This window comes from Rana temporaria, chromosome 2, assembly GCF_905171775.1.
Source record: "Rana temporaria chromosome 2, aRanTem1.1, whole genome shotgun sequence".
Classification (NCBI taxonomy): Eukaryota; Metazoa; Chordata; class Amphibia; order Anura; family Ranidae; genus Rana; species Rana temporaria.
The window spans coordinates 189,552,407-189,567,065 of NC_053490.1; the positions used below are offsets into that span (position 1 = coordinate 189,552,407).

A 14,659-nucleotide genomic window follows, 5' to 3' on the forward strand; every position below is an offset into this window, starting at 1 on the left:
TGTCAAAATGTGGGTGCGCACGATTAAAATAATTCCATTAGGAGCTCAGAATAGAGGTGTGTACATGACGGAGAGTAAGTTGTAACGTATTCAAATATTGGTTGTGTAAAGCCATAATTGTACTGTTGCGTAGGTTATGATTTATTTACAGCTTTGTGTATATGTAGGCATGTATATATAATTTAGAACCATATATAAAACATAACGCTTCAGATCTTGTTGTTCTTGTAAAATATACATGGCAGTAGTCTCTACATGAGCTGCAGGTTACTGACCACTCTCAGCAGGCCACTGCAATGTGGAGAGGGCTTTCAATTATTAATAGAAGGGAAAGGGGATAGCTGTTGATACTTCTGATCTTCCAGTAATATTGGAATAACATGAGTGCGGATAGTGAGGTATGCAGAACTATTGTACACTAATGCTCTGCCCTGTGCTTGCTGGACTCTAACACTCCTTAGAGCAGAATATCACTTTGTTACAATATGACATTCATTTACCAAACTAAATGAATACCTGACACTTTCTGGGTGCACTGGTTACACTGCCATAAGGAAAAGAGGAGCCTGCTTGTCAGTTTGTAAATAGGCGACATTGTCATATATACGTGGTTTCTAAGAAATAACAGCTGCATCTTTGTCAGGGCATTTTATAACATCGCTTTTCCTAAATTGCGATTTATTTGGCATAGAAGCCATACAGACATGCCTCGCATTGGTTACCCATGGATAGAATAATACATTTTCTAGAATTCTGAAGGCCACAAATGAAGAAGGAAGCAGGCAAAATAGATTTTGTTTTACATGGGCTGTGGCTGATTGAAGCAGTGATGTCTGTGTACAGAATTGGGCTCCACCACAAACTGATTGATACAATTTAGGGGACTTGCTAAAGGAAGCTATCTATCTAGACAGAAAATTATGCACATTGGCATATAGAATAACTTTATATTCAAAAATGTTTTTGCTATACCTAGATTATCTATCTATCGCATTTCAGGGGCATTCCCCTGTAGCGTGTGTCACTGAAACATTTTCAATCAGTCCATGTGATAGCAGCGCTGGGATTTAGAGAAGGCATAAATGTCAAGTTCAAGGTCATGGTCAGTCTGGCTGTGACATAGGCTCCTGCTGAAAGTCAAGTTGTAATACCCCACCCCCAGGTATATATAGTCTATACACAGAGAACCGAGTCCTGATTCATGTTGGTGGTACTTTCGTTTTTTTTTTGTTTTGTTTTTTTCAAATTTGAACATACAACAGTGGGTTCGGTGGTCGACTTAGTTGTATTAAGAACATAACTCTACAGCTTTTGTGTTTAAGAAAAATTTACAAATTCAAAAAGAGGAATGTGTATATACAAAGTAAGTGTATGTTTAAAATATAAAAGCATGACGTTAGTCTATGCTACTGATTGGGGTACGTTTTGATCACCTAAATCATAGCCCATGTGAGGAAACCTTATGTACAAACGCTTTATCCAATTTGTATTTATTGCATCATTCTAGAAGGATGGCCTGCAGATTGATTATATAGGCTCAGCTCCTGCATCCTTATACAAATTTTGCAAAGCCCTTTTTTCCTCCATTTGATCGACCTTCCTATGGGAACTTATATGTAATATGGCATCAGATTGGCGACCATCAGACAGATTGACGTAGAGGACCTGGCAGGATCCATTGTGGTGGATGGGATGTCTGCCTCCACACTAGTCAGACCCAGCCATACTACACAGAACAGGAGCTCGCTTCTCTCCCTCTGCGAAGCCATAGCAAGACTTGTAATGTTTTACCCGCTACAACCACAAGCCTATGATGATTTTAACACGTTTTGTTCACTAAATTGCTATAACAATGTACTGCTGTATCATTTCAATTTCTGATTGTCGCCTAATTAATGGGAATTGCCTTCACATTCAGCACAGAATGCCAAAGCATTAAACTATTTCCTTAAACAGCATATTTTTTTTATTAGAATGTATATGTCAGGCAGTGAAAATTACAATGTTTTTCTGCCAATGTATTTTATAACCCATGTCTCTCTCCAATTTCTGGAGTCCTTTGATTTGTTACTATATAGCAGATGACAATGCTTGTAAAATCACATGTTTACACCCTGGACACAGACGGAATCATACATGCAGTTTCAACACAATTTATTATAGGTCTGTATGCATTTACTCTTAAAACAAGTCACAGAAAGGATAAAACCACTTTAAATAAGAAAAAAAAAAATCTGAGAACAATTTATGCTCACAATTGTACATATTTATAATTAAGAAACATTCTTTATAAATAGTGTTTCCTCTGTAGCAAGTTAATGCCATAATTTAATTACAAATGGATAAATATGGTAAGGACTATTTACAGGAGGAAGGACTGCACAACGTTGAATCCCCCCTTCCCCACGGGTCTCTCAAACAGTCACCACCAACAAACTGAACTGGAGAAAGCACAGAAAACGTCACATGAAACAGAAAATGACATTCACAAGCCTGTGTGTATAAAGGGGACTGCCTTCTGGAACTCCAAAAAACACAGGAGAGACTTTGGCACGGAGTTTTATTATTTCCCAGCCCAGTTGCATGAACATTTACAATCATGTTTCCTCTAGAAAAAAAAAAAGACACAATACCAATGGCACGATACACAAAGGAATATACAAAAATAAAAACTAGGGGGGAAACCCCCTCCTTTGCTGTATTTGTAGACTGGTGAATTTAGATAAAAGTCCTGCACTTGTTATGTGAAGCTGTATATACAACCGGATAAAACCGCTATACAACAAGTAGATTAAAATGTCCTCTTCATCTCAAGCAAGAGAAGTGAACTATGTACAGTGTAAGAGGGGTAGAAGTGGAGGGGGTGGGCAGAGTAAAATCATTTGCTCTTCTTTGGGGTAGAAGGATGGGAGAATAAATAGATTCTTATCGGGTACACACATACACACTCTCGCTCTCATTTTTTGATAGGATTGTGCAGTTTAATCCTTCCCAGGAATGTCCACTTGGTCGTGTTAGAACAGTAGCTGGTGAATTTGGAGTGCTGCATTGTCTCTGGTGGCCTCCAAAGTGTCCCACTAGAGCCAGCGGTGGCCCCTACACATACCATTCATTGAAATTTGACGACAGGGGCCCTGCGGCGCCGCTGGCTACACTGTGCACTGCAGACACTGCGGCCCCCGCGGGGGACAGGTTGGTACTGTGTGTCTCCGTGTTGGGTGACACCAGCCCTGGGGGAGTAGAAGACTCATAGCCAGAGCTGGCAGCTGGAGACGACTCTGAACCTTGAGGGGACGACTCATGCACCTAGAAGAGAAGAGAAGCCTGTTAGTGTGGGTTCAGAAAAATGACACAAAAATCAAGGAAATCTGTTCTATTTATGTTGTAAATAAATATACACTCGTGTCTTTATCGATGAATCAGAATGGGAGACAACACTAGCCATTAATGGAGTAAAGACTGTTGGGATTATCAGAATTAGCCAGGCCATCGTGCTGGTAGAGGTAGGCCCTTACCTTCATGTGTTTCCGCAGAGAGCTGGGGTGAGTGTACGATTTGTCGCACATCTTGCACAAGTAGGGTTTATCCGAAGTGTGAACATGCATGTGCTTCTTTCTGTCACTGCTGTTAGCGAATCTCCTGTCACAACCTTCAAATTCACATTGGAAAGGCTTCTCCCCTGGAAATAGACAATTCAGACATTATACACACCATGCCATAACCGAAGGCTACATTACAATTCAGCTTGTTGAAACCAAAGCACACAGATGTAATACTGCAGGCTCATTTCCTCAAGCAGTTTAGTAAACGATGCGAGTTGAATTCAAGGTCGAATTCCCTTCCCAATCAGTTTGGAAATAGATGCTAATTGTTGATTCATTTGCAAACAGTTTAGGAGGAGATTGTTCTACTGATGCTCCCAGGTGGGGTAAACAAGCGCCTTGTAAAAGGGCTAAACATATTTAAAATGCCTTCATTTGATTTTCACAGCCAGCCCCTTCCCCCTCTCACTACATATACAAATGTTATGTTGTTTGGAGCAATTTAGAGGTGTGAGAACTCAAATATCCTCCATTTGGAGGGAATCCACTTAGCATTAAATTCCATTAGCACCTAAATTGTTTTAAGCGACATCTGTTCAGATACTACGAGTTTAAAATGTAGACTTTCCATGCTAAGAAATGCCCTTTATTTTAAACCTTGTTAAATCTTGTCTCACACCTACAATCAATCCCGACACATCGGCCTCACATGTCTTTTTATTTTCCCAATAGTAAAATGTTTACAGACACTGCCCGAAAAAAGGTGTGATATCGGCTTTAGAAATGCATACAAAAAAAAACTCGATAGAGATTTCCTGAAAATAGCATCATTTAAAAAAAAAAAAAAAATTCAACCAAGGGAAAGATAATAATAATAATAAATAATAATAGTAATAGTTGTTGTTGATGAGAATAATAATTTTAATAGTATTATTAATACTAATAATAATAATAGTTGTAATAGTTATTATTATTATATTATTAACAACAACAACAACTATTAAAAATTATTATTATTATTATTATTATCATCATCAACACCTATTACAATTATTATTATTATTAACATAATATACACTGACACACCCCAAAATAATTAATAATTTTATATATATTTGTACCTCTAGATTTCAGAATACAACATGTAAAAACCCCTATAATATACACAACTAATAAAGCTGGATATGAGAAGCCCATTTCCACTAGTGTGGATATAAGATCTTGTCATTCACATGGTAAACAGATAAGAAATAATTAGCATTAGGTGGTTCTCACATAAGGAATCAGCGAAATATTAAACCGAAACTACAGGAATTTATATTAACTCGAAAGGCTGGCAATCACAGAGTAGGCATATGAAAGCCACCATGGCAGGTAGGTACAGGTAGGATTAAGCTGTGAATGTGGGAATATCTAGGCGAAGATCACCCTATGCAGCGATATTCGTTTAGGGTATCAGATTGGCCACATATATACAGTAGAAATGGGTCAATATATATTTCTTTTTTAGGTTAAGCGAATTGTAAGTAAAGAGGTTTTATGAGGGCACCTACCTGTATGAGTCCTTTTGTGGATTTTAAGGTTTTCTGATCGGGCAAAGACCTTGCCACATCCAGGGAATGGGCATGGGAAAGGCTTCTCTCCAGTGTGAACTCTGATGTGGTTGACCAGTTTGTATTTGGCTTTGAATGGTTTTCCCTCCCTGGGACATTCCTCCCAGAAGCAGATGTGGTTGCTCTGCTCGGGGCCCCCGACATGTTCCACAGACACATGGGTGACCAGCTCATGCATGGTGCTAAAAGTCTTATTGCAGCCTTTCTTGGGGTTGCTGAGTTGTTCGGGTTCGACCCACTTGCAGATGAGCTCCTGCTTGATGCATTGCTGTCTCATGTACCTGAAGAAAGCCCCCGGGTGGTGGTGGTGATGATGGTGGTGTGCAGCCATGTTCATGCCCATGTTCATTGGGCCATATTGGTTGTGCAGTTGTGCAGCAGAGTAGGGGTCCCCTCTGGGGCTGGACACCTGGCGGTACTGGTCAGTCCTTCCGAACACCTCTCCGGGCAGACCCAGTCTCATTTGTCCACCGAGAGCGTTCTGGGAAGCTGCAGCATGCTGCTCATGGATCCCAGGAAATAGCAGGTGGCTCTGTGGGTGCTCCCCATGTGATAGCTGGTGATGGTGGGGATGATGGTGCAGGCTGCCTGCTGGGGGCCCAAATAAGCCATGCTGGCCCCCTCCTGCAGAAGCCCCTTCTGCAAAGCCTCGCCCGCGGAATATAAAGTCTCGGGGGCTGTTGAATGTGGCGCCCGTGTAGGCGGCATGCGGAGCCAGGGCAGACGTTGGGTACCCCGCCTGGGAAGTGAAGGCTGAGCTCTGCCCTGGCGGGGACAAGTCATGAGGTCCACTGCTCCCTGCCACCCCACCCGAGCCCGCTCCACCTCCACCGCCTCCACCGTTGCCCCCTCCCGAGCCCCCCGCAGGGTTCAGCTTGAAAGCCCCCATGTGCCCCGGTTCCACGAAGCTATTCTGCGCCAAGCTCAGCTCCCTCTCCTGCATCTCTGCGGCAGCTGCCGCCGCTGCCGCCACCGCGGCGTGATGGTGGTGATGATGGTGGTGATGTCGGGCAAAGGTGCCCACACCCAGGGCCGGGAACTGAGGGCCGGCGTCCAGCAACATCTCCCACAGTCTGTAGGGGGGTGGTGTCAGTCACCTGTCTTGGATCAGGACGATCTAGACTTTACAATAGAGATCAGATACAGCCGAACAATCAAATGTATATTATCCAAGGAGATCGCACCAGATCACAGGAGCCTGTCCATGGCCAATGTCCTGAGCTCAATGCAATGGGATCATTATCATTCCAAATGGCCCTTCTCAGTCGGGGAAGTCGGCTCAGATTCCCCCTAGATGAACGATCGAGCGGCAGATGCTCCTCTCTCTCCTCTTCTTCTTTCTTTAAGTTGCTGCTCTGGGTGGTGGGAGGAGGGCTGTCAGAGGAGGAGGGGTCCTAGCAGGAGGGGGAGGGGGAACAACACAAACAAGCAAAAAAAGAAAAGTGATAGCACACAACGTGGAGGGAGCAGCTCACAAGCCAGCCAGCCAGCCAAGCAGCGCACGGGAATCGGCCGATCCTCAGCTCCTCATTGTCCGAACAACACTTTTCCTCCTTCCCGTCGCTTTTGTTTGCTTTTCTATTCAGTAGATGTGGTTAGTGTGGGGCTTTTGTTGTGCTGGCGGCTTTATGTTTTGTGTAGTGGATTTCTTTTTTGTTATAGTTGTTTTTTTCCCCCGATGACACCCCCTCCTCTGCTGTCTGCTCTACTCTCTTACTGGACTGCCGACCGCACTCACCACCGCCCCCCTTTAACAGCTGCCCGGCTCTCCTATTGGCTGCACACACAGGAGACATGTTTGGAGCTCTTCCCAACTCTCCTGCCAATCACCAGCTCCGCCCCTCCCACCCCTCTGGCTGCAGCTCTGGGCACATGAAGGTCTCCATCGATTTCCCAGCTTTTATCTCCCTGTCATAGGAAAAAAGGGCTCCACGCAAAAACAAATCCACAGTCCATTCATTTCCTGGTGACACATTAGACGTGTACCTTTAGCAGGCAATACAAATCATACATTGTATAGAGATTGGGGGCCAATTGGTGCAGCATATTGCTAAATCTTTACACAATTGTATTATGTGTTCAACGAAAGGGGATTATGAGATCGTTTAATAGCACATATCGTCCTGTAAATGGAATGTGAATAAACTATAAGGTGTATCAAACGTATTCACCTCAGAAAATTGGCAATTTGAGATGTGCTGGATATCCTTTCCATGTAATATTTCCTACATGCAGCATTGGCATATTTGTAGATTCAGTGCATGAGGTCCGTCGACCAGCCTCTATTTTCTGGTATGTAAATATAGATATATTCCTAGATTATAAATTCCATTCATAGCACACACCTGTGTCACTAGAATACATATTTCTATGGAGGGAATCAGGGATCAGTCATGTGATACACCAGGTAGCAAATAAATACACAAGGTAGTATGGTGATCAGATTATTATGATTGTGGAGGTTCTTTATTGCTATATGTAAAAGCCTGCGTCAATAAACTGCATTTTCATGCAAGTCTGTATGATTTGTAACCCGACAATGTTACTGGGACTAGCAGTACCCTTCTCCATCCATCCATCCATCCATCCAGATGGCATAGTAAGTGTGACGTAATGTTAGCTGCCCGTGGCTACTATGTGTACACGACTCTTGTGATATTTATAGTGCCGATGAATGCTATGAGGGGGATACTATTGCACATTAATGAAAACAAAGCCGCACCCATAGCAGCACAATGCAATAAGAGCTCTGATGTGCCTCCAAGCCCGGCAAAGCTCAGCGAGTTCCAGAAATGGGGACTTCCACAATGCCCAACCTGGAGCCCACTGTGGGCCGAGTCACGCCTTGGTCTGGCTGAGGTCACATCTAGGGGAGACAAGAGCAGACACCCACCAAACCATGGCTGGCTGTGTCCTTCCCCGCCAAGAGGAGATTGAGATAACCAGCAAGCAGATAGACACAAAGATACGTGTCCTTGATAATAGAAAGACATTGATCTGTAAATAAAGGCATGATCAGACCCTCTCACTAATTACTGTTTGTTTAGAGAGCTGAAGGCGCATAAACAATTACAAGTGTGACCACAAGTGCGAGTTTAACCAAGAACCACCGAGCATGAATAAATCACTGCTATAGATGATTATAATGCAAAGGGGTAGTAACTGGTCTCCTGGCACTGCCTGATTTTATACTGCAGAGGAGTAGTAACTGGTCACCTGGAACTATGATTTTTTACTGGAGAGGGGTAGTGACTGGTCTCCTGGCACTGCCTGATTTTATACTGCAGAGGAGTAATAACAGGTATCCTGGCACGGCCTGATTTTATACTGCAAATGAGCAGTAACTGGTCTCCTGGCACCCCTGATATTATACTTCAGAGGAGTAGTAACTGGTCTCCTGGAACTATGATTTTATACTGGAGAGAACTGGTCTCCTGGCACTGCCTGATTTTATACTGGAGAGGGGTAGTAACTGGTCTCCTGACACTACCTGATTTTATACTGGAGAGGGGTAGTAACTGGTCTCCTGGCACTGCCTGATTTTATACTGGAGAGGGGTAGTAACTGGTCTCCTGTCACTGCCTGATTTTATACTGGAGAGGGGTAGTAACTGGTCTCCTGGCACTGCCTGATTTTATACTGGAGAGGGGTAGTAACTGGTCTCCTGTCACTGCCTGATTTTATACTGGAGAGGGGTAGTAACTGGTCTCCTGGCACTGCCTGATTTTATACTGGAGAGGGGTAGTAACTGGTCTCCTGTCACTGCCTGATTTTATACTGGAGAGGGGTAGTAACTGGTCTCCTGTCACTGCCTGATTTTATACTGGAGAGGGGTAGTAACTGGTCTCCTGGCACTGCCTGATTTTATACTGGAGAGGGGTAGTAACTGGTCTCCTGTCACTGCCTCATTTTAAACTGCAGAGGAGGTGTAACTGGTCTCCTGTCACTGCCTGATTTTATACTGGAGAGGGGTAATAACTGGTCTCCGGGCACTGCCTGATTTTTAACTAGAGAGAGGTGGCAACTGGTCTCCTGGCACTGCCTGATGTTATACTGGAGAGGGGTAGTAACTGGTCTCCTGTCACTGCCTGATTTTATACTGCAGAGGAGGTGTAACTGGTCTCCTGACACTGCCTGATTTTATACTGGAGAGGGGTATAGTAACTGGTCTCCTGTCACTGCCTAATTTTATACTTGAGAGGGGTAATAACTGGTCTCCGGACACTGCCTGATTTTAAACTAGAGAGAGGTAGTAACTTGTCTCCTGGCACTGCCTGATTTTATACTGTAGAGGGGTAGTAACTGGTCTCCTGGCCCTACCTAATATACTGGAGAGGGGTAGTAATTGGTCTCAAGGCACTGCCTGATTTTATGCTGGTGAGGGGTAGTAACTGGTCCCCAGGCACTGTCTGATTTTATACTGGAGAAGGGTAGTAACTGGTTTCCTGGCATTGCCTGATTTTATACTGCAGGGTATAATGGTCTCTTGGCACTGCCTGATTTTATAACGCAGAGAAGTAGTAACTGGTCTCCTGGCACTTCCTGATTTTAGAGGAATATAACTGGTCTCCTGGCACTGCCCGATTTTATACTGCAGAGTAGTAACTGGTCTCCTTCCACTGCCTGATTTTATAATGCAGTGGAGTAGTAACCGGTGTACTGGTATTGCCTGATTTTACTAAAGGGTAGTAACTGATCTAGTGCCACTGACTGGTTTCATACTGGAGAGCGCTAATAAATGGTCTGCTGGCATGCACTGCTTTGTATTTATTTTTATTGGAGAGGAGTAGTAACTGGTCTCCTGGCCCTACCTGATTTTACACTGGAAAGAGATAGTAACTTGTCTTCTGGCAATTCCTAATATTATACTGCAGATAAAATAACTTGTCTCCTGGCACTGCATATTGCAGTGGAGTAGTAACTGGTCTCCTGGCACTGCCTGATTTTATATTGCAGTGGAGTAGTAAATGGTCTGCTGACACTGCCTGGTTATACTGTAGATGGATAGTAACTGGTCTGCTGGCAATGCTTTTTCTTTTTCTTTTTTTTTTTACTTTTCGATTGGAGAGGATTAGTAACTGGTCTCCTGGCGATTCCTGATTTTTATACTGCAGATGAGGAAATAACTGATCTTGCATAATTTTATGCTGCAGATGAGTGTAACTGGTCTCCTGGCACTGCCTGATTTTATACTAAAGAGGAGTAGTAGTACTCTGTTATTTTCTTTGTATGTGCACTTGGCAAATAAAACCTTTTAAAAAAAAGAGGAGTAGTAACTGGTCTAGTGGCACTGTCTGATTTGATAATGGAGATGGGTAGCAACTGGACTTCTGACACTGTCAGGCTATACTGAAGGGGGGTTATAACTAGTTTCCTGGCACTGACTACTTATTCTAAATAGTGGTGGTATCTGCTCTACTGGCACTGCCTAATATTTTATACTGCTATATTCAATTGAGAGCGGTATTATCTGCTCTCCTGGCACTGCCTAATATTTTATACTGCTATATGTACTGGAGAGGGGTAGTATTTGCTATCCTGGCACTAATTATATGAAATGGTGGTATCTGGCACTGCATAATATTTTATACTGCTATATATACTGGAGGTGGGATCTGGTCTCCTGACACTGCCTAATTATACCATGGACTGGTTTCTGATACTGTTTTTATTTTAATAGAGAAAATTAGTAGCTGGTCTCTTGGATCTGCTTGTTTGTTACTGCTATTGGTGGGGTAGTAACTGGTTTCCTAACCTGCCTGGTACTTCTAGATGATGCTAGGAAGGGTAGTAAAACAAACAGGTGAGGAAGAACTCCACCTAAAGTAATTACCACAGACTTAGCAGCTTCTAAAGGTATCTTTAATGCAAAATTCATAATAGTACAAAGAAATGGATTAAAAAAATTCCACCACCAACTAGTCCCCTTGCCCTACCTATTGATAATACTGAATGGAGCCTTTTCCTGGCCTCCTGACACTACCTGATTATAATGCAATAGATCATACTGGAGAAGAACAGTAACTTCTCTTCCTGGTTATACTAAATTGGAATTGTAGTACCTGGTCTCCGGGACCTGAAATGTTATACTGCTAGATGGTACTGAAGAGGGGTAGTAACTGTTCTCCATACTGCTTAGACATACTGCTATTATACTAGAGAGGTGTAGTAACTGGATGTTTCTAATGTTAAATTATACTGGAGAAGGGGTAGTGCCTATTCTCCTGGCACTGCCTGAATTTACCACACCATCCCAAATAAAGATGCTCTGCTCTTACCAAGGCAAGTGGCGTGTATGCAGAGCAGCAAAGTGTCCTCTGAAATGAGCCGTTTAGTAGAAGCCATCGGTGGCACAGTGTCATTTCCACATAAAAGTGCTTACCTTTCTTCAGCCTTTCTCTTCCTCTCCCTGTTAGATTTCTGGCTGGTGCTGTGTGTGCAGCTTCAGGAGCTTTCCCAGATCCATTTTAGGGGGGATTCTTTAATTACACACAGAGACCCCGCAGGCTGGTGTGTATTTGCTATTCTTTCAGGGTTGCAGTCCTACTCTCTCTGCAGGACACAGAGGAGCTGATCCAAGTTCAAAGTCACTTCTGCCGTCCCTCTAAGAAGTGCTTTATTTCTCTTCAATCCTCAGAGCCCCTTTCCCCCGTGTCACAGGGTGAGAAGGGAAGAAAACACAGGCTCCAATCATTTCTACAGCCACTACCAGGGACTTGAGCTGCTTTTGTTTGAAGGAAAGAGACGACCGTTAAACTTCAGATACTTTTTTTTTTTTTAGGAGTTTTTCCCCAGTTTCTTGAAGCACAAGTTATATCAGAGCTCCAGATCTGTGCTTTTTATCTCCACATTGCCTGCTTTCTGCCTTTGAATCGGTGATATTAAACATGGCCGGCGTCTACAATCTTTATATGTGCTGTATAGGGAAATGAGTCGGCATCTGAAGCCACTATAAATTATTATCATTTTTTAGACATCATAAAAGTATAGAACGTGTGTTGTGTATTACAAAGGTTCCATTGAAGGTTACAGAAGTATTCATTCCTAAATGAAAAACACGAGAAACTGCTGGCTGATAAGTATCATTGCAAGTTTCTATCCAGTTATCTGCCTGGCATGGTATTTATTATAAACAAATTTCAATGCTCTTCCCCATATGGTATGCATTGTGATCTAGCACAGATGAAAAGAAGAACAGGCCGCACCGTTGTCTGTGTGACAGGACCTCAGAATGTCAACATGGTCATCAGCGGCCTATTAGGTTACAGGTTCTCTTTGATTGTCTGACCTCAGGTCACTCCGAGGGTATTCGACCTGTGACCGCACACAGACCACATAGGATGTGCCACTATCAGGCTGCGGCTGGAGTGCAATGTGCAAAAAGGAACTCGTGAAAGTCTTTGCCAAGCCTGTAATGTTTTAGAGACGCTTTAATGGCCAGCAGACAGACCGAGCTGCCACCTCGACCATATTTATTACTTCGCACCGATTCCCTGTGGAATAGAAGAAAAACGTGATAACTTGTCACCTGCTGCTAGCATGCTTTATACCACTTATTAAAATGTCCCCCTATAATCGCCTTCTAAGTCTTTTCTAGATTTATTATTATCATTATTATCATCTCTTCTTTCCAGTCCTCCTGGGAATGAATAGAAAACCATCAGAAAATGATCCACTTCTTTTACTGCCATACCTAGATTATCTATCTATCTATCTATCTATCTATCTATCTATCTATCTATCTATCTCAACAGAACTTTATCTACATCCTATAGTATAACTATCTCTCTCATCGGAAAAATGTTTAACATTTTTACTGCTATACCTACATTTTTTTCCTTTCTTTCTTTCTATTCACATTCTGCAAAACCATGACTATCTATCCAAAAGTCTTAACTGCCATATCCAAAGTTTCTCTATCTATCTATTTATTTATATATCTAGACATGTAGTTACATATTTTACGGTCCTAGATTTTGTATCTACCTATATATCTCTCTATCTAATTATATATTCACATCTTTTGTTGCTTTACCTTGATCATCTAGCTATCCAATTAGACATATTTTACGGTCATACCTAGATTATCCTATCTATCTATCTATCTATCTATCTATCTATCTATCTATCTATCTATCTATCTATCTAGATAATTATTCATATAATTGTACTGCCATACCTAGATTATCATATCTATCTATCTATCTATCTATCTATCTATCTATCTATCTATCTATCTATCTATCTATCTATCTATCTATCTATCTAATTAGATAATTATTCACATACTTGTCTGACATACCTATATTATCTATCTATCTATCTATCTATCTATCTATCTATCTATCTATCTATCTATCTATCTATCTAATTAGATAATTATTCACATACTTGTCCTGCCATACCTAGATTAATTATCTATCTATCTATCTATCTATCTATCTATCTATCTATCTAGATATTTTACTGTCAAACCTGGACTATCTCTTTTATTAGAAAAGTATTCAACTATTTGACTGCCATGCCTAGATTATCTATCTATCTATCTATCTATCTATCTATCTATCTATCTATCTATCTATCTATCTATCTATCTATCTATCTATCTAGATAATTATTCATATAATTGTACTGCCATACCTAGATTATCATATCTATCTATCTATCTATCTATCTATCTATCTATCTATCTATCTATCTATCTATCTATCTATCTATCTATCTATCTAATTAGATAATTATTCACATACTTGTCTGACATACCTATATTATCTATCTATCTATCTATCTATCTATCTATCTATCTATCTATCTATCTATCTATCTATCTATCTAGATAATTATTCATATAATTGTACTGCCATACCTAGATTATCATATCTATCTATCTATCTATCTATCTATCTATCTATCTATCTATCTATCTATCTATCTATCTATCTATCTATCTATCTATCTATCTATCTATCTATCTATCTATCTATCTATCTATCCACATAACTGTACTTCAATACCCAGCCCCTCTGTCTTGCTCTGTCTCTCTATTCTTTTTATCCTCGTGATGCTGCCATGATCAGTAACAGCTAATCCTGCCGTCGAATCGATCATCTGAAAAGCTTCATGGTTAAGTGTTATGTTAGCTGTACATTAAAGTACAAGGATCTGCCCTGACTATAAAGTATTATGAAATACTGACAAATGAAGCTGTGTATTTCTGCTGGTGGCGGCTGTAGCTGTCCAGTATTCAGGGTTGATACGACTAACAAATGAGTTTCAGGGGGCTAGGGAGGCAATTTATGCTGTCACTCATAAATAACAGGACATATGTTAACCATATTGCTCTAACACGTAAACCCGTCAACATGTCGCTGTTTGATACATCTTTACAACTTTACAAAGGCCTGACACAGGGCCGGTTATCTTTCAGCAGCACACATGTGGCTGGAGGTAACGTGGTGATAATAAACACAACATACCTGGTGCCTGAACTGACCAGTGCTTATA

General features: G+C 41.6%; 1 protein-coding gene across 1 annotated transcript; it reads right to left on the reverse strand.

Moving 5' to 3' along the window:
- Positions 1-2,137: 2,137 nt before the first annotated feature.
- Positions 2,138-6,890, reverse strand: ZIC2 (Zic family member 2). The gene is made up of 3 exons (XM_040336166.1): positions 5,096-6,890; positions 3,516-3,679; positions 2,138-3,306 (listed from the first exon to the last, which is right to left on the reverse strand). Exons 1-3 carry the CDS (start codon positions 6,216-6,218, stop codon positions 3,097-3,099), a joined length of 1,497 nt encoding a protein of 498 aa, XP_040192100.1. The 5' UTR covers positions 6,219-6,890; the 3' UTR covers positions 2,138-3,096.
- Between the last annotated feature and the right edge of the window lie 7,769 nt (positions 6,891-14,659).

Excerpts from the sequence above, each read along its gene's own strand:
- ZIC2 (XM_040336166.1), bottom strand. The coding sequence starts at position 6,218 with ATGTTGCTGGACGCCGGCCCTCAGTTCCCGGCCCTGGGTGTGGGCACC. Across the intron at positions 3,680-5,095 it reads CCACAAAAGGACTCATACAG|GGGAGAAGCCTTTCCAATGT; the intron begins GTAGGTGCCCTC and ends GTCTATTTCCAG. Across the intron at positions 3,307-3,515 it reads CTCTGCGGAAACACATGAAG|GTGCATGAGTCGTCCCCTCA; the intron begins GTAAGGGCCTAC and ends CTTCTCTTCTAG.